Source organism: Piliocolobus tephrosceles, chromosome 14 (assembly GCF_002776525.5).
Source record: "Piliocolobus tephrosceles isolate RC106 chromosome 14, ASM277652v3, whole genome shotgun sequence".
NCBI classification, from domain to species: Eukaryota; Metazoa; Chordata; class Mammalia; order Primates; family Cercopithecidae; genus Piliocolobus; species Piliocolobus tephrosceles.
Genome location: NC_045447.1, coordinates 76,588,096 through 76,608,081, shown reverse-complemented (window position 1 = coordinate 76,608,081; position 19,986 = coordinate 76,588,096). Strand labels below are relative to the sequence as shown.

General features: G+C 37.3%; 1 protein-coding gene across 2 annotated transcripts in view; it reads left to right on the top strand.

Moving 5' to 3' along the window:
- Positions 1–19,986, top strand: part of RIC1 (RIC1 homolog, RAB6A GEF complex partner 1) — a 158,526-nt gene that overhangs the window by 107,575 nt on the left and 30,965 nt on the right. For both annotated transcript variants that reach the window (XM_023213163.2, XM_023213164.1), the window contains exons 7-10: positions 9,001–9,092; positions 13,991–14,079; positions 18,329–18,473; positions 19,001–19,049. In XM_023213163.2, the coding sequence (XP_023068931.1) occupies positions 9,001–9,092; positions 13,991–14,079; positions 18,329–18,473; positions 19,001–19,049 (375 nt within the window). The remainder of the gene's footprint in view (positions 1–9,000; positions 9,093–13,990; positions 14,080–18,328; positions 18,474–19,000; positions 19,050–19,986) is intronic.

Below are 19,986 nucleotides of genomic sequence, written 5' to 3'. Positions count from 1 at the left end.
GTGACCCCAGCCCATTCTCCCAGTGCACTTGTGGGCACTATTCAGAAAGAATCAGTCAAGAAAGGGCAAACAGGGGCAGTTCTCCTTCTGCGTCACCAGTTTCATCTGGGACAAGAAGTCTCATCTTTCAGCCTTCAGGCTCTTTTTGGGCTTGAAGATGGAGTTTGGCTGGGGACCCTTGGCTGTCTCCTGTCTCTGTCAGTATGTTATAATTATTTTTCCTTTACTGCAGGTTTTTCCTCCTGCTAGAAATTAATGATTGCCTTGTTCTTTACATTTGCTTAATTTTTATGTACTTGTCTCTTATTCAACCCAAATTGTCAGTTGTGTAAATAGCCTCCCAGCTTTTTCAAGCATATTAGCTATTCTGTTCATTTCATATACTGTTTTTTCAGATGGAATTTTGCTCTTGTTGTCCAGTCTGGAGTGCAGTGACACGATCTCAGCTCACCACAACTTCCGCCTCTCGGGTTCAAGCGATTCTCCTGCCTCAGCCTCCCAAATTACTGGGATTACAGGCATGTGCCACCATGCCCAGCTAATTTTGTATTTTTAGTAGAGACGGGGTTTCTCCACGTTGGTCAGGCTGGTCTTGAACTCCCGACCTCAGGTGATCCACCCACCTCAGCCTCTCAAAGTCCTGGGATTACAGGCGTCAGCCATGGTACCTGGCCCATTTCATCTTTTTTTTTTTTTTCCCACCCTGAGGAACTATATCATTTAATGATGGCTTACAGAAGAAATGAGCTTGCATAAAACATAAGAGTGTGTGTGTGTGTGTGTCTGTGTGTGTACACCTGTGCAGTGTTATGTGTGGGTCTGTAGGTATGTATCACATGTTCACATGCATGTTTATAGCCTCCATGCACATGTAAATATTTCTTCATAAAATCTTTTCTGACTTTAATATTAGAAAAACTTACACTGGTTTTCTGAAGCCCAGTGTGATATCAGAGAGCCCTTTCTAAATATATATTTGTGTGTGTGTGTGTATATATATATATATATTTTTTTAGTTCTAGGCTGCATGTGCACAACATGCAGGTTTGTTACATATGTATACATATGCCATGTTGGTGTGCTGCACCCATTAACTCGTCATTTACGTTAGGTATGTCTCCTAATGCTATCCCTCCCCCCTACTCCCACCCTACGACAGGCTCCAGTGTGCAATATTCCCCTTCCTGTGTCCAAGTGTTCTCATTGTTCAATTCTCACCTGAGTGAGAACATGCGGTGTTTGGTTTTCTTTCCTTGCGATAGTTTGCTCAGAATGATGGTTTCCGGCTTCATCCATGTCCCTACAAAGGACATGAACTCATCCTTTTTTTTATTACTGCCTAGTGTTCCATGGTGTATGTGTGCCACATTTTCTTAATCCAGTCTATCATTGATGGACATTTGGGTTGGTTCCAAGTCTTTGCTATTGTGAATAGTGTCGCAATAAACATACATGTACATGTGTCTTTATAGCAGCATGATTTATAATCCTTTGGGTATATCCCCAGGAATGGGATGGCTGGGTCAAATGGTATTTCTAGTTCTAGATCCTTGAGTAATCGCCACACTGTCTTCCAAAATGGTTGAACTAGTTTGCAGTCCCACCAACAGTATAAAAGTGTTCCTGTTTCTCCACATCCTCTTCAGCACCTGTTGTTTCCTGACTTTTTAATGATCACCATTCTAACTGGTGTGAGATAGTATCTTGTGGTTTTGATTTGCATTTCTCTCATGGCCAGTGATGATGAGCATTTTTTCATGTGTCTGTTGGCTGCATAAATGTCTTCTTTTGAGAAGTGTCTGTTCATATCCTTCACCCACTTTTTGATGGGGTTATTAGCCCTTTGTCAGATAGGTAGACTGTAAAAATTTTCTCCCATTCTATAGGTTGCCTGTTCACTCTGATGGTAGTTTCTTTTGCTGTGCAGAAGCTCTTTAGTTTAATTAGATCCCATTTGTCTATTTTGGCTTCTGTTGCCATTGCTGTTGGTGTTCTGGTCATGAAGTGCTTGCCCATGCCTATGTCCTGAATGGTAATGCCTAGGTTTTCTTCTAGGGTTTTTATGGTTTTAGGTCTTACATTTAAGTGTTTAATCTACACTGAATTAATTTTTGTATAAGGTGTAAGGAAGGGATCTGGTTTCAGCTTTCTACATATGGCTAGGCAGTTTTCCAAGCACCATTTATTAAATAGGGAATCCTTTCCCTATTGCTTGTTTTTGTCAGATTTGTCAAAGATCAGATGGTTGTAGATGCATGGTATTATTTCTGACGGCTCAGTTCTGTTCCATTGGTCTATATCTCTGTTTTGGTACCAGTACCATGCTGCTTTGGTTACTGTAGCCTTGTAGTATAGTTTGAAGTCAGATAGCGTGATGCCTCCAGCTTTGTTCTTTTGGCTTAGGATTGTCTTGGCAATACGGGATCTTTTTTGGTTCCATATGAACTTTAAAGCAGTTTTTTTCCAATTCTTTGAAGAAAGTCATCGGTAGCTTGGTGGGGATGGCATTGAACCTATAAATTACCTTGGGCAGTATGGCCATTTTCATAATATTGACTCTTCCTATCCATGAGCATGGAATGTTCTTCCATTTGTTTGTGTCCTCTTTTATTTAGTTGAGCAGTGGTTTATAGTTCTCCTTGAAGAGGTCCTTCACATCCCTTGTAAGTTGGATTCCTAGGTATTTTATTCTTTGAAGCACTTGTGAATGGGAGTTCACTCATGATTTGGCTCTCTGTTTGTCTGTTGTTGGTGTATAGGAATGCTTGTGATTTTTGCACATTGGTTTTGTATCCTGAGACTTTGCTTAAGTTGCTTATCAGCTTAAGGAGACTCTGGACTGAGACAGTGGAGTTTTCTAAATACACAGTCATGTCATCTGCAAACAGGAAGAATTTGACTTCCTCTTTTCCTAATTGAATACCCTTTATTTCTTTCTTCTGCCTGATTGCCCTGGCCAGAACTTCCAACACTATGTTGAATAGGAGCGGTGAGAGAGGGCATCCCTGTCTTGTGCCAGTTTTCAAAGGGAATTTTTCCAGTTTTTGCCCATTCAGTATGATATTGGCTGTGGGTTTGTCATAAATAGCTCTTATTATTTTGAGATACATCCCATCAATACCTACTTTATTGGGAGTTTTTAGCATGAAGGGCTGTTGAATTTTGTCAAAGGCCGTTTCTGCATCTATTGAGATAATCATACAGTTTTTGTCTTTGGTTCTGTTTATATGATGGATTACATTTATTGATTTGCATATGTTGAATCAGCCTTGCATTCCAGGGATGAAGCCAACATGATCATAGTGGATAAGCTTTTTGATGTGCTGCTGGATTTGGTTTGCCAGTATTTTATTGAGGATTTTTGCATCAGTGTTCATCAGGGATATTGGTCTAAAATTCTCTTTTTTTGTTGTATCTCTGCCAGGATCATGTATCAGGATGATGCTGACCTCATAAAATGAGTTAGGGAGGATTCCCTCTTTTTCTATTGATTGGAATAGTTTCAGAAGGAATGGTACCAGCTCTTCTTTGTGCCTCTGGTAGAATTCGGCTGTGAATCCCTCTGGTCCTGGAATTTTTTTGGTTGGTAGGCTATTAATTATTGCCTCAATTTCAGAGCCTGCTATTGGTCTATTCAGAGACTCAGCTTCTTCCTGGTTTAATCTTGGGAGTGTGTATGTGTCCAGGAATTTATCCATTTCTTCTAGATTTTCTAGTTTATTTGCATAGAGGTGTTTACAGTATTCTCTGATGGTAGTTTGTATTTCTGTGGGATTGGTGGTGATACCCCCTTAATCATTTTTTATTGCATCTATTTGATTCTTCTCTTTTTTCTTCTTTATTAGTCTTGTTAGCGGTCTATCAATTTTGTTGATCTTTTCAAAAAACCAGCTCCTGGATTCATTGATTTTTTTGAAGGGTTTTTTGTGTCTCTCTCTCCTTCAGTTCTGCTCTGATCTTAGTTATTTCTTGCCTTCTGCTAGCTTTTGAATGTGTTTGCTCTTGCTTCTCTAGTTCTTTTAGTTGTGATGTTAGGGTGTCAATTTTAGATCTTTACTGCTTTCTCTTGTGGGCATTTAGTGCTATAAATTTCCCTCTCCACACTGCTTTAAATGTGTCCCAGAGATTCTGGTATGTTGTATCTTTGTTCTCATTGGTTTCAAAGAACATCTCTATTTCTGCCTTCCATTTCATTATGTACCCAGTAGTCATTCAGGAAAAGGTTGTTCAGTTTCCATGTAGTTGTGCAGTTTTGAGTGAGTTTCTTAATCCTGAGTTCTAGTTTGATTTCACTGTGGTCTGAGAGACAGTTTGTTATTTTTTCTGTGTTTTTTACATTTGCTGAGGAGTACTTTACTTCCAACTATGTGGCCAATTTTGGAATAAGTGTGATGTATTGCTGAGAAGAATGTATATTCTGTTGATATGGGGTGGAGAGTTCTGTAGATGTCTTATTAGGTCTGCTTGGTGCAGAGCTGAGTTCAATTCCTGGATATTCTTGTTAACTTTCTATCTTGATGATCTGTCTAATGTTGACAGTGGGGTGTTAAAGTCTGCCATTATTATTGTATGGGAATCTAAGTCTCTTTGTAGGTCTCTAAGGACTTGCTTTATGAATCTGGGTGCTCCTGTATTGAGTGCATATATATTAAGGTTAGCTCTTCTTGTTGAATTGATCCCTTTACCATTATGTAATGGCCTTCTTTGTCTCTTTTGATCTTTCTTGGTTTAAAGTCTGTTTTATTAAAGACTAGGATTGCAACCCCTGCTTTTTTTTGTTTTCCATATGCTTGGTTGATCTTCCTCCATCCCTTTATTTTGAGCCTATGTGTGTGTCTGCACGTGAGATGGGTCTCCTGAATACAGCACAATGATGGGTGTTGACTCTTTTTCCAATTTGCCAGTCTGTGTCTTTTAATTGGAGCATTTAGCCTATTTATATTTCAGGTTAATATTGTTATATGTGAATTTGATCCTATCATTATAATGTTAGCTAGTTATTTTGCTCGTTAGTTGATGCAGTTTCTTCCTAGCATCAAGGGTCTTTACAATTTGGTATGTTTTTGCAGTGGCTGGTACTGGTTGTTCCTTTCCATGTTTAGTGCTTCCTTCAGGAGCTCTTGTAACAAGGCAGGCCTTGTGGTGACAAATCTCTCAGCATTTGTTTGTCTGTAAAGGATTTTATTTCTCCTTCACTTATGAAACTTAGTTTGGCTGGATATGAAATTCTGGGTTGAAAATTCTTTTCTTTAAGAATGTTAAATGTTGGCCCCCACTCTCTTTGACTTGTAGAATTTCTGCCGAGAGGTCCACTGTTAGTCTGATGGTCTTCCCTTTGTGGGTAACCCGACCTTTCTTTCTGGTTACCCTTAACATTTTTTCCTTCATTTCAACTTTGGTGAATCTGACAATTATGTGTCTTAGAGTTGCTCTTCTTGAGGAATATCTTCGTGGCTTCTCTGTATTTCCTGAATTTGAATGTTAGCCTGCCTTGCTCGGTTGGGGAAATTCTCCTGGAGAATATCCTGAAGAGTGTTTCCCAGCTTGGTTCTATTCTCCCCATCACTTTCAGATACACCAATCAGATGTAGATTTCATCTTTTCACATAGTCCCATATTTCCAGGTGGCTTTGTTCGCTTCTTTTTACTCTTTTTTCTCTAAAGTTCTCTTCTCACTCCAGTGTTCCTTGGAAAACAGTCCTGCAATCCTTTCTAGAGGATATATGCTTGGCTACCCAATATTCTGGGATTTGAGTTACAGAACCGTTAGGCCAGAGGGTCCAAATTCAAGATGTGAGCCTTTATTTTCTATCCCTGTTTTCAGTGTGGTTCATACGCCTCTGGTGGAGGGGATAGAGGTGGGGGTGTTTTGTTTTGATTTGTTTTTCTCCAAAGAAAAATAACCAGTTTTCTGTAGGAGTGGAGGTGGGGTATTTATTGGCTGCTCAGCGGTGGGGAAGTGCTCTGGGAGGACCTAGTTGCTTCTTTAAGTAGGTTTTGAACCACTTCTACCACATTTAGTTTAGTCTTTCAAAGACACCTGAATTCCCAAGCCTTTCATGTACCCTACAACTTAGATATTTCTCAGCATTATTCCCTGCCAGTTAAGGATTTTACTCATTGGTATGCTTTCCAGCTTCCAAAATTTTCTAATGCTGCCTCCTCTCCTTTTATTTTTGTCTTTGCCGCTTTATGCTTTTTTAAACAAAAACTCTTTTCTCTTGTAGAAGTTACGGTTTTAGGAGTCCAAGAAGCTAAATATTTATATTCATCATATCTCTTTAACTGGAAAGGAATTTAAGTTTTTAATGGCCTTTTTTAATTGTCGTCATTCTGTTTGCTATCAACTTTAATATTCCTATCTAATATCTTCCATTATCAACTTTATTCAGATAATAAAGTACTAAATAATGTATTCGTGATCACCTGTATCAATATATAAATAAGAATAAAAATAAACTTTTGATGAATTAGAAAAAAAATTTCTTTTTTTCCTATAAAGTGCATATATATTTGTAATTATCTTTGGGACTTAAATGTTTAGACTGGAAATAAAAATATTAGGGCTGAAAAGTGATTGAGTCTTTTCCAAGTACTTTAGAGTTAGTACAAAATAAATTCTCAGCATTTATTCGTATGTAATTAAAGAAATTTTTCTAATAATTTAGGGATTCAAAAACTAATGAAAAGCAGATGGGCATTACTAAATAAGGTATAGACAGAAAATGCAAATTACAAGAAAACAGTACGTATGTATTACTGGTAATAGGGAAATAACTAAATGACATTTAACAGATGTGTTAAAATATGATTATGTTAGTTCTCTGTGGAAACTCATTCAGTAGGACTAGATTATTAGAACAGAACCTCCTGAGGACTAAAAGAGCTGGAGAAAAAATATATTTTTTAATATGCTTGAAGGCCTTGGAGAGCAAACAAGACAGTAAAGAGCTGGCCGGACTAAGGGAGGCCAAAGCAACCCAGTGAGCTAAGCCCAATATGAACAATGAACAAACTAGGCTATATGCAACAACACAGATAGATCTTATAGACACAGTAAGCAAAAGCAGCTAGACACAAAAGAATACATGCTATGATTCCATTTTAGGTAAAAATTAAAGGGCAAATAACGTAGGCCGTTCAAAATTAGAGTATATATGGGTGCATGTTTAAGTGATGATGATTTAAAAGAAAGAAGGAAGTGATTACCATGTAAATCTGGATGTTTTTTGTTGTAGGGGTGTGAGGATACAGTGATTGGGAAGGGCACTATTGGGAGACTTTTGGGTACTGATGATTCTTGGCCTGAGTAGCAGTTCCACAAGTGTTTGCTTTGTGATATTAATTGAGATGTACGTTTCATTTTCATGTATTCTTTATTATAATTCATGACAGAAAAGGTTAAAAAAATTAATATTCTTCTTCTGTATAACTTGAAGAAAAAGCCAAAATTCTTATGGTGGCCTTCAAAGCCCTAAAAATCTGACCTCCTGTTACATCTCTTACCACATATACTACTTCCCTTTCACAACCCATCCACTTCACTCTGTCCACACAGGCCTCTTTGCTGGTCTTTGAGCATGCCAGAAATGCTACTACAATAGAGCTTTTACACTTGCTTTATTTCTTTGAGGACTTTCCTCAAAAGGCATCCTTACAGGGAAACATGTTGAATATTACACCCTTCCCCTGTACTCCCTCTTTACCACCATTGCTTAATTTTTTTTGTATAGTATTTTTAACTTCTAATATACAATATACTTTTTTAAAAAAACTTGTCTGTCTCTTGACTCAGATGTAAAGCAAGGATACAAGTAAAGATTTTGGTGTGCTAGTATAGCCTCAGCACCTAGAGCAGTGCCTAGTGAATCGTAACCACCTAGAAAATACTTATTGTAGGATTGAATTTCAATCTAAGCAGCAGTTCAAAAAACCAATTTTCACTGCTGTCTTTACCATTTGTGACATAAAATGTCCAGTTTTATTATTAAAATTAAAAGATAAATAAAATTCCTACTAAAGCAAAGATTCCATGTTTAGATAGTAGATTAGTAGCTGATTGTGGAATTAAATGAAATCTGTAGTATTCTAGTTCAAATAGTTGTGATTATATTGTATCTTTAGTGTTTACTATTGGGATCATCCAAAAATAAAGTGCTGTATTATAGTGTGCCACTTTTTGTGCTAACTGAACTAATGATTATGACATTTGCCTTGGAATTTGTCATCGAATGTCTGTGATTTGACAAATAAGAGCAAACAACTGAGCTGTATTTTTCTATATATGGAATTAAATAGCATATACGCTTACTAATAATGTCATTTATTTATTGAATGTTTGTTGAATGGTAGGCATTGTCCTAAATAGTTTACATATGTATCTTCATTTAATCTTTGAAACACCCTAAGAAGTAAATACAGATAAGAAAACTGAAGCTTAAAAAGATCAAATAATCATTTTGAGGAGTGAAGGTAGTCCTGAGCTGTCAGGCTTCCAGAAACCATGCTATTAACCATTACATTATAAAGAAGGGAATTGTAGAGAATAGTAAGCAATTTTGCTTCTAAAGAATAAACCAAACAGAATGTACTACTTTTCATTGACTGAGAAGTTAAATACTGTGTGCTAGGTGATGAGAATAATTATAGTGAGCAAGTTAGATGCTGTTTCCGCTATCAAAGTGTTTACATTCTAACAAGAAAGTCATCTTTATTTGAGTTTGGGGATGAATTTCCATATTTTAGTGTTTTTTAAATAGATTAACTAGCACTGGACTAAGTATTTATCAGACCAATTCATGAGAAGTTTGAGGTTTTAAGGGAGACTATTTGGTAGTATTTTAAGGGAGACTATTGGGATAGTCCTGATGGGATATTTTCCTCTGCAGATGAAACCAAATAAAGCATTAGAAATTGTGTGTTTATTGAAGGAGAATTATGTTGACTACAGTAAATTTGGAGAAACACTTTTTAAGCCTTAACTATTTTTCTTTATTATAGCAGCTTCATGGAGTTTGGCCACAAGATGTTGTTGACGGAACGTGTGTAGCAGTAAATAACAAGTATCGACTAATGGCATTTGGCTGTGTGAGGTATAATTGATGTAGACTTTTGCATTTTTAAGAGTTGTTGCAAAAAATACTGTTTTTTTGTAAACATAAGATGTTCCTAACACACTTATAAACTGTGTCATGCTATCATAATTTGTCAGTCAACTTTAATATGAAATGTAAAAATGTTTTATTAGATTGAAACAAACGAAAGTAAAGGGCAGATTTTGGATATATATATCCAAAATATATTATATTTTTGGATATATATAAATATATATATATAGAAAGAGAGAGAGACAGTCTCTCTCTGTTGCCCAGACGGAATGCAAGGACGTGATCTTGGCTCACTGCATCCTCTGCCTCCTGAGTTCAAGTGATTCTCCTGCCTTAGCGTCCTGAGTAACTGGGACTGCAGGCATGCGCCACCACAACCGGCTAATTTTTGTATTTTTAGTAGAACGGGGTTTCACTGTGTTGGTCAGGCTGGTCTCAAACTCCTGACCTCGTGATCCATCCGCCTCGGCCTCCCAAAGTGCTGTGATTACAGGTGTGAGCCACTGGGCCCAGCCCAGTTTTAAAAATAGATTTAAGAGGATTTAGACTTTTTATCTCTCCCTACATCATTTTGGCAAGTTGCATTTTTCCAGGAATTGGTTTATTTCTTATACACATTCAAACTTACTGGCATAAAGTTTATAATACCCTTTTTATTTCACATTGTGAAACAAAAACTTACATACAAAGTAGTACATAATCCAAATATTCATAGTTTAATGTAATACAAATACCCATCTCTTCACAACTGGATCAGTAAATAAAACATTGCTGGACTACAGTCACAAACTGCCTCTGCTACTTCCTAGTCACAACTCTTATTCCCTCTTTGACTCACTTAGTAACCGGTCAGCATTGTGAGATTCATCCATGTCATTTACCAGTAGTTGTAATCACTTTTTAAATTGGTTTATAAATAACGTTCCATTGTCTGAATATAGCATAATTTATCCACTTTGCTGTTGACATACATTTGCCTTATTTTTTGGTTTCTAAAAAAGGAAACATTCTCTTGTATAAATGGAATATCTTTATCACATGAGATCATTAATGATAAATCCCTAATAGGATCTGATACCCAGTTTATATGCAAATTAACCCAGTTGCCACCAGCTAAATTTCTTCTATACCTCCTTTGTTCCAACCAGAATCAGTCAAGATTCATTAATTATATTTGGTTATTAATTCTCTTTAGTTACCTTTTACCTACAATAATCCTTACACCACTTTTCTCATTTTCATGGCATTAACTTTTTTTGAGTCTGAGTCAATTCTTTACAGAATATCCTGCATCCTAGATTTGCCTCATTGTTTCCTCATGATGGCATTTAACTAGTTTATCTGACACCCGTCATGACTGACCTGGAAGTTGGTTCTTGTTGAGCAATACAGTCAAGTGATTAGAAAGCCCACACATCAGGCATGGAAAAACATTTAGAGAAAATACACAGAGACAGAAGCAGTGGCAAGTGTGCAGTTCCATTTCCTGCATTTGGGGCTAGCACAAGGCTGGATGTTAGAATCCAGAAGAAGTACTCCTCCCTAGGCTATGGGCTTGTAAGCTACATGATTCGTAAGTACTAGCCCTCCCCAGGATAATGAAGGTAGACTCTTGGATTATAGCTTTTCAGCCACCTCAGTTTTCATCAGCTGTGGGACTACAAGCTCTCTTCTAGCATGCCCATGGGTTAGGGTTAAAGTTTTGTGATTCTAGCTGTGTGACATAACAAACCAGTGTCTGCTAGTCCAGATCTGCCAACACATATCAGGACTTAATTGCCTTGAACACTAGGTGATAGCTGGTGTCCTTAGAGTTGTGTAAGAAGCCAGCTTCTTTTTAGGATGCCAGCTGGCAGCAGATCAGTATTTGAACAACCTTCCTGTTACCTAAATATTTAAAGGTATTACTAGATTCTGGTTACACATTTTGTCATGGGTGATGATATATACTTCCTATAGTATCATTTAGTAATAATGACAAGTTGTCTCAGTATTAATGATGCTGAATTTGATCACTTATGGTGACAATAGCCATATCTCTCTTACAGAGATTTATTTGCTTTGGAGTTAGTAAGTCCTGTCTCTTTAATGAAAATATATTTTTCTGTTACATTGAGCTGGTGAGAAATGGAAGGAAAAGTAGTTGAAAGAATACAGGCACTATAGAACACCTAAAAGATTGTCAGACTTTTATAAGTAGTAACTTAGCACCTGCTTCTTATATTGAAAACATGGACTCCTCACTAGCATTTTAGAGCTCAGCAACCCAGGGTTAGCAGTTGACAGTTGTCAGATGCAAAGCAAAAACAAACACCTGCTACCCACTTAGTGCTGTCTGTCAGCAGGAGATGATCTATTTGGGTAGATAGTCTGGAAAGAAATATTTTTCAGATATTTAGCTTCTGGGTATGATGGAATGACAGATCAGATTTTCCCTCCCACCTGATACAGTCAAGAAAATGGACAAAAATATGAAAGAGCTGTTTTGAATTCAAAACACGAACATAAGGTAACAAGGGATAGTGATTTCTGAAAGATGAGAAACAAAATTATCTCTCTGTAACTGCCCTAGTTTTTATTATTTTGAGTGTTTGTAGGCTGCAGCACAGGATTGAGGAGATAGGTCCTGAGTTGAGATAAGCACATGGAAATCAGAGAATCTGGGAAAACCAAGGCAGCTAGAGTTCATAATTATAGACACCAAACCGGTGGCACAAAGAGAGAGCTTCAGAGAGCTGTAGAGAGTCCCTCTTGAATATTAAACTGAGACATGGAAGATATTAGAAAAAGACTGAAATTAAGCTTCTAGAGGTGAAAACCATATGTCTGAGATAAAAAAATACACTGTATGGAGCTAACGACAGATGAGGCATTGCAGAAGAGAGGATTAATGAACTTGAAAAACATAGAAATTATCCAGAATGGTACACAGAAAGAAAAAAAAGAAAACAAAAACAGAGTAAGCTGTGGGACAACTTTAAGGAGCCTACTGCTGCAGGTCTTTTAGTTAATCCCAGTTCTAATGCTTGAGAAGAGGTAGGACCTGGATGGAAATGGATCAAAGCTGCTGTGAAGAAACCATCTGATTTCTCCTTTCACAAAAAAAAGTCTGGCAGTCATAAACCAGTGTCATCTTACTATGTACAAGCATTCTTAGATTAACAAGTATCTTTAAGAACAACATTTGTTTCTTTTTCTCACTATGATAGTGTTGCATAACTAATGTAAAGCAGAAGCCTCATTTTCAAATGCTGAATGTGCATTAAATTTTTGAACTGAGAATATACCATAAGCAGAAATGAGACTTTTCTATTATCATTGTAGTTCAATTTTGAAATGCAGCTTAGAAGTATTATAGAGATTTTACTTTTGGCTTCAGGCCCTTCATAAATTTGACTATTGTAAAGATGTTTTAAATTAAGTAAATATATATACCATTTACACAAAAAGCATATATATTTTAAAACTAAAATCTTTATAAATTACCATCCAACATAAGAAATAACACATCACCAGTGCTGATGAAGCCTTCTGTTTACCCCTCTTCTTTGATACTCCCCTTTCTCCACCAGAGTATCACTAATCTGAAATTTGTATACATGAATTCTTCATTGTATTTTTACCACAAATATATTTACTATTGATACTATATATCTACTATATATATATCAAATATGTATGTTTATATATGCTATGCTTTTACACACACACTTATGTGTGTGTATATATATATTTTATCTCTTAAATGTATATACTGCTGACCATTGAACAGCCCAGGGGTTAGAGGTACCAACCCCCCAACACATTTGAAAATTTCCTTGTAACTTTTGACTCCTCAAAGACTTTTAACTACTAATAACGTACTGTTGAAACCTTACTGACAATATAGTCAATTAACACATACTTTCCCTGTTATATATACTAATATTATGTATTGTATTCTTACAATAAAGTAAGCTAGAGAAAAGATTATTAAGAAAATTATAAGGAAGAAATAATGTACTTACTATTGATTAAGTGGAAGTAGATCATCCTAAAAGTCTTCATTCTCACTGTGTTCATGTTGAGTAGGCTTGAGGAGGAGGAGGAAAAGGAAGTATGTCAGGGGTGGCAGAGGCAGAAGAAAATACATGTATAAGTGGGCCCATACAGTTCAGATCCATGTTGTTCAAGGGTTAACGGTATCCGCTATCCATGTGGCTAAAGTTCATTCATTTTCAGTGCTGTATGGTATAGTATTATATTGCTACATCATATGTACTATAGCCAAATAAAAGTTCATTTTTTTCCCTCACGTTGCTAGATAGGCTATTTCCTTTTTTTTTTTGGAGACCGAGTCTCGCTCTGTCACCCAGGCTAGAGTGCGTGGCATGATCTCAGCTCACTGCAAGCTCTTCCTCCCAGGTTCACGCCATTCTCCTGCCTCAGCCTCCCAAGTAGCTGGGACTACAGGCACCCGCCACCACGCCTGGCTAATTTTTTGTATTTTTATAGAGACAGGGTTTCACTGTGTTAGCCAGGATGATCTTGATCTCCTGGCCTCGTGATCCACCCACCTCGGCCTCCCAAAGTGCTGGGATTACAGGCATGAGCTACCGCACCCAGCCGGCTATTTCCTTTTTTAAAAATTATACACAGTTGTACAATGGACATTGTACATATCTCTAGTAAACATTAGACAATAATTTCTGGGATATATCTGGAAGTGCAATTGCTAGATTAGAATATGCCTTTGTTCAAATTTATGAGATGATTGCAACTTATTGACAAAATGATTTTGTTCTAGTTTACACTCCCACCAGCAGAACATAAGAGTTATATAATGCTTTTTCTATTTGTATTTGTCTTTTTTCACTAAAAGTTTTTTGTTGTTGTTTTCACAGTGGTTCTGTGCAGGTCTATACAATAGATAACAGCACTGGAGCCATGCTGCTATCTCATAAATTAGAGCTAACAGCAAAACAATATCCTGGTGAGTCTTTTAAAAAAAAAAAAAAAAAAAATTTAATGTACTGGTAATGCTATGTGTAGCAGATGCTGATTTTAAGTTAAACAGTACATGTCATGCTATAGGTCAAGTATTGGGACTCTGGGTGTGTAAACTGGCTCAAGTCTGGAAATCAGTTGAGGAGCCGTGATTCTGTTTTGATAATTCAAATTAGTGTTTTGTCCATTCGACCTAGGAGTTTTCTGCTTGTGTAAATTAAGTAGGAATGCAATAGGCTTCCTATCAGTTTCACTTCCAGGAACACCGTGATTAATTAGCCAGTGCTGAGTTCTACACAAGTCAGACTATTTTGATTGCTGCTTTGCCTCTGCTGTCCATTATAGTAGCTACGCCCACCTTGCCTTTGATAATTGAGTGCCACTTGCCCCTGCTGCCTTGGAATCCAGTTATTCCCATTGTATTTAAATTTTGTAGTTGAGTGACTGAAGTTCCCACTGTCAGATCTGACATACAGAGAAGTGCAATTATAGGATTCTTCAAAGATGTAGGTGCTGCCCTTACAAATCTGTTTTGCAAGGCATCAATCAAGGGTATATCTTTTGGACCCTCCCAGCTGGGATGAGTAGGTCTAAAGTGATTAATCCACTCCACCTTCTGAATCTTCCTAAGCCTTTGGATCCCTTCCTCTACATTAAACCAAGGGAGATCAGCCATTTCCAGCTCACTCACAGTGGGCCAGCTTTTAATCCATATTTCAGCTATTAGAACCTTTTAACTCCCTGAGCTGCAGCTTTAAATGCATAGTCCCTACTTAGTGGGCCCAAATCAGTAAATTCACCCTGATCCAACTCTATTTTCCTTCCATCATTATCCCACACCCTTAATATCCATTCCCGTGCCCGTTCTCCAGATTTCTGTTTATATAAATTAGAAAACTTGAGCAGTTCCCATAGTGCATCTCCTCATGGGTCACACTCTCAACCTCACCTCTAGAGGCCTGCCAGGACTTTATTTATAGGTCTAGAAGCAAACAGGTGTTGGGGGTGGCTCCTGAGGAGAATCAACATTATCTTGCCTGGCAACTGCCTCGGGAGGGCATCACTGTTGCCTCAGGCAGCACAGGGTTTATCTCCTCAGACAAATGTGGAAGGGCTAATGGCAGCATGGGTCCGGGAGGGGATGTTGCCACTATTGGGGATGGGGAAAGCTGTTTCTTCTGGCAAAAAAAGGTTCACCAGAGTTTACAAACTCAGTGAATGTCGCTTCATCAGGGTCCTCCCACACATCCATTTTCCAAGTTGCAGAGTCCCATTCTTTTCCAGTCAGTGCCCTCATTTTAACAGTAGACACCTGGTGATGCAGGTGTATGCACCTTTCGTTGCAGGTCAGCCACTCAAATGATAAGAGCTTGTCTCTGTGTTTCCACAATTTTAGCTCTTTCTCTATAGGAGATAGGACTCTCTCTCAGGGCAATCTTAGCAGATTTGAGGCTCAGTGTCTGCTTCTGGGAGATAGAATCCCTGAGTTCATTTTCTTTCATCACTTTGTTCACTGAACTTAGGAGCAACAAACTAGCTCCATTATGTTCCTTGCTTCTTCACATATGGTCAAAGGTGTTATGTAGAGAGTCACTAAACTCCTTGACTCTCACAAGCAATGAATCAGAAGTGCCAAATGCATTTATTTTGTATAATTCTCTAAACAGTTCATGTCAGGGACTGTCAGTGTTCTCCATACTATTACAAATAGAGTCGTTAGCATTTTGGGGTCTAATAATATTAGGCAGTCAATTCCAGAAACCCCAAAACCAATGAAGGAACTCAATCCTTAATATTCTGTTCCTCTACAACCACTCCTGGTACCAATATCTGTATTAGTAAGGGTTCTCTAGAGGGACAGAACTAATAGAATAGATACATACGTATTTATAAAGGGGAGTTTATTAAGTATTAACTCACATGATCACAAGGTCCCACAGTAGTCCATCTGCAGGCTGAGGAGCAAGGAGAGCCAGTCCGAGTTCCAAAACTGAAGAACTTGGAGTCTGATGTTTGAGGACAGGAAGCATCCAGCACATGAGAAATACGTAGACTGGGGGGCTAGGCCAGTCTCTATTTTCACATTTTTCTGCCTGCTTATATTCTTGCCGCACTGGCAGCTGATTAGATTGTGCCCACCCCAATTGAGGGTGGGTCCGCCTTTCCCAGCCCACTGACTCAAATGTTAATCTCCTTTGGCAACACCCTCACAGACACACCCAGGATTGATACTTTGTATCCTTCAATTCAGTCAAGTTGACACTCAGTGTTAACCATCACAATTAGGATATTTAACTATTCATGTTGACTTAGTGTTACCCACTAATACCAGTATTTTTGCCCACCATATCTTTTACCAACTCATACCTTCTTCTTGAGACCATTTTTTGTCTGAAAAACCTCTCATACATCCTTTGGAATTTCTTTGAATGAAGTTTTTTGAAGGTAAACTCTACTTTGGCGGAGTCTGAAATGTACTTATTTTGCCCCATGTGATTTAATTATAGTTCAACTTGGTATGCTGTTTTGGATTGGCTATGCTGTTTTGGATTGGCAGTTATTTTCTTTTTATGCATTGAAGAATTTGCTCTAGTGTCATTAGATTTCCATTGCAGCTATTGGGAGGTCATCTGTCAAGTTGTCTTCTCCTTTCTGCCTTTTCACTGTGATGTGGAAGGTGAAGAAGTTTGTTTGTTTTTCAAATCCTGCTTGAGACTTAGGCTTGCTGGATGAAGATTTATGTCTTTGAACTATTTCTGGAAAATTCTCAACCAATCTTTCTAAATATTGTCTCTCCCCTAATCTCTTTTTCTGGAACTCAGATATATGTTATACTTTTTTCCATGTTTCTTAACCTAACTTTAAAATTTTTTTAATTTTGTTTCTCTAGATTGCATTCTAGAAATTTTTTCTCCATCTGGGTTTGCTGATCCTCTCCTGTTATGCCTAATACATTGTTTGATCTGTCCATCAAGTTTTTAATTTCAGTTATTGTATTTTTTATTATTTAAAGGCTTATTTAGCTCTTTTTCCAATCTGTATGCATCCTGCTCCTTGAGTCTTCTCCTTTATTTCATTGGCTATGAAAAGCAGTTATTTTATATTCTGTGTCTGTTAATCCCAAAATCTGAAGCCTTTCTGAGTCTGTTTCTGCCATGTCTTGATCCTTTGGGTTCTTGCTCATTTGTGTATGTATTTTAGGATTTTTGACTGAGAGCTGATTGTTTTCCTTGAAGTGTTTTTTTTGTGTGTGTGTAACACTTTGAGAACTGGATAACATTTGAGTTTTTCCAGAGAGGATTTAAATGTCTTTGCTTCTGCTGGTCATTTGGGAGCACTACATCAGTCTCTAACCCTTTGCATTGTATTCTCTGTGTGAACCACATTACATTGTACAAATTACAAATCAGAGTGAGGGTTTGTGGCTTCAGATTATCAAGGGAGTGTTATTTTCCATTGAGTTCCACTGATGAAACATGAAAGTGTTCCTTGCTAATTCTTTTCCTGTATGGCAGAGGCTTTTTTCTCATTTTCTCTTATACCACGGATATAGTCCATTGTAGTCCCAGCTTTACCTGGGTATCTTTTGTAAGATTACCTGCCTTAGGCAAGCTGTGAGCTTTATCTCCTGTTCCTAACATGCTATGAGTCATCACAGGTAGAAGTCAGGGTCTCCAGGGTTTGGCAGAAAAATTCAGGGAACAAGCACTTTGTCTCAGTATTTTTGGTTGTTTTGAGGATTTAAGTATTCTGTTCAACGTATTAGTTTTTTCAGTGTGGAAGTCATTCAGGGTGTCATTTGCTGTACTTCCAAAAATAGAAATTTGCTCCGTATGTTTTTTTAATCATCCTTACTGTGTAGCCTTTTTTAAGGTCTGCTTATGTTTTTTCCTAAAGACAGCTTTTACTGTAACCTTATCCCTGATTTACAGAAATTGATTTATACAAAGCCAAAGACTTTTAAGATTACACAGTTGGAAGTTAATCAAGCTAATAGTGGCTAGAAACAGCTTTCACTTCTTACAAATCACCTGTGCACTGAGTTTGTTCTGCTTAGATCAGGACAAAACGAATGGCCTTACTAATTTTAAGTAGTCCTAAATGAGCAGGATTTATTTTTTGAAGCAGTCTTGCCTTTCTGCTCATTTAGATTTGAAAATATAGACTATATAGAGAAAAAAAAATATTTCTGAAGCAACTATTTATTTTTAACTCTTCTCACTATTTCCTAACAGACATTTGGAATAAAACAGGAGCTGTTAAATTGATGAGATGGTCTCCTGACAATAGTGTTGTAATAGTGACCTGGGAATATGGAGGCCTTTCTTTATGGAGTGTGTTTGGAGCACAGCTGATTTGTACACTTGGAGGAGATTTTGCGTAAGTCAAAAAAGACAATTTTTAGATAAAATAACTCCATTATTTCTCACAATGCATGCATACCAAAACCTTGTGTCAGAACTTCCCTTTTTGCCTTGACTCTTACCTTAAAACAGTTTGCAAAGTTCATAATCTGTTCAGAATATATTGATTATCTGAACACTCACTTTTTTAAAAAATTACATCTCATTCCATAAAAATGTGTTTATTTTTTGAACCCCTATTGTATATATGACAGCATGTTAGACACAAAGCAGAATCAGACATGAGGTTCAGTTCTGATGAAATGACCACACCTTTAAAAGCTGCATGACTCTGGCAAGAAGTCACTTGGACCTCGGAAAATGTGGCTGAGAGATACATACAACTAGGTGTATTAACCCACAGTTTTGTATTTCATGCATTATTATGTATTTCTATTTTGAAGGAGCAAACTCTGTTTGATTTTTTTAAGAAACACACTAAATTTTATGTGCATTATGTGTAATTGGAAGGCTGTATTATATTTGGTTTCTGTTCTGTTTTAGTTATAGGTCTGATGGCACCAAAAAAGATCCCCTTAAGATCAACTCTATGGTAAGTACTTTCTATAAAAAACTGGCATGGTATTTTAAAAAACTTGGATTTTTCTTCCCTTTTTTTGGTCATTTTTATTTATTTAATTTTTTGAGACAGGGTCTTGTGCTGTCACCCAGGCTGGAGAGCAGTAGCAGATCATAGCTCACTGCAGCCTCTCTAAGCGATCCTCCTGCCTCAAGCTTCCAAGTAGCTGAGACTACAGGCACGCCACTATCCACACCTGGTTAATTTTTTTGATTTTTAGTAGAGATGGGGTCTTGCCATGTTGCCCAGGCTGGCCCTTTTTTCACTCATGTTGATCTGACAAAATCACAAAACTATTTTGGTCTCAGCAGACTCCTCTTTATACAGTTCTTGCTTGATGAAAGTTGTCTTTTTTTTAATTGGAAGGCTGCCTGGTTTTCAGTATTTGTGTTTTGTTTAGATGCGGCCAGCAAACCCTTGTCATCTCTATGATGATAATGACTGTTCAGATGAGGCCTTTTTTGTATGTGTCTTCTCATGGCCTGCTTGCTTTTAACATGAGGTGAAATGCTCATTGGGCATTTTTCCTGGAGGATATGCACTTGTGCATTACTTGAGGATATCTATATCTATATATATGTATATAGTGCATTGAGCATATTTTTAAAACTTTACATAGATGTATGTAAAGAGAATTGTAGTCACTGTTGTAAACAATACAGGTTGAATATCCCTTAACCAAAGTGCTTGGAACCAGAAGTGTTTCAAATTTTGGAACTTTTTGGATTTTGGAATATTTGCAGATACATTTTGGGGATGGGACTCAAGTCTGAACACAGAATTTACTTATGTTTTATGTATACCTTACGCACATAGAGTGAAGGTAATGTAATATATTTTTAATTTTGTGCAAAAAACAAAATTTTGACTGTAGCTCATCACATGAAGTCAGGTGTGGAATTTTTTACTG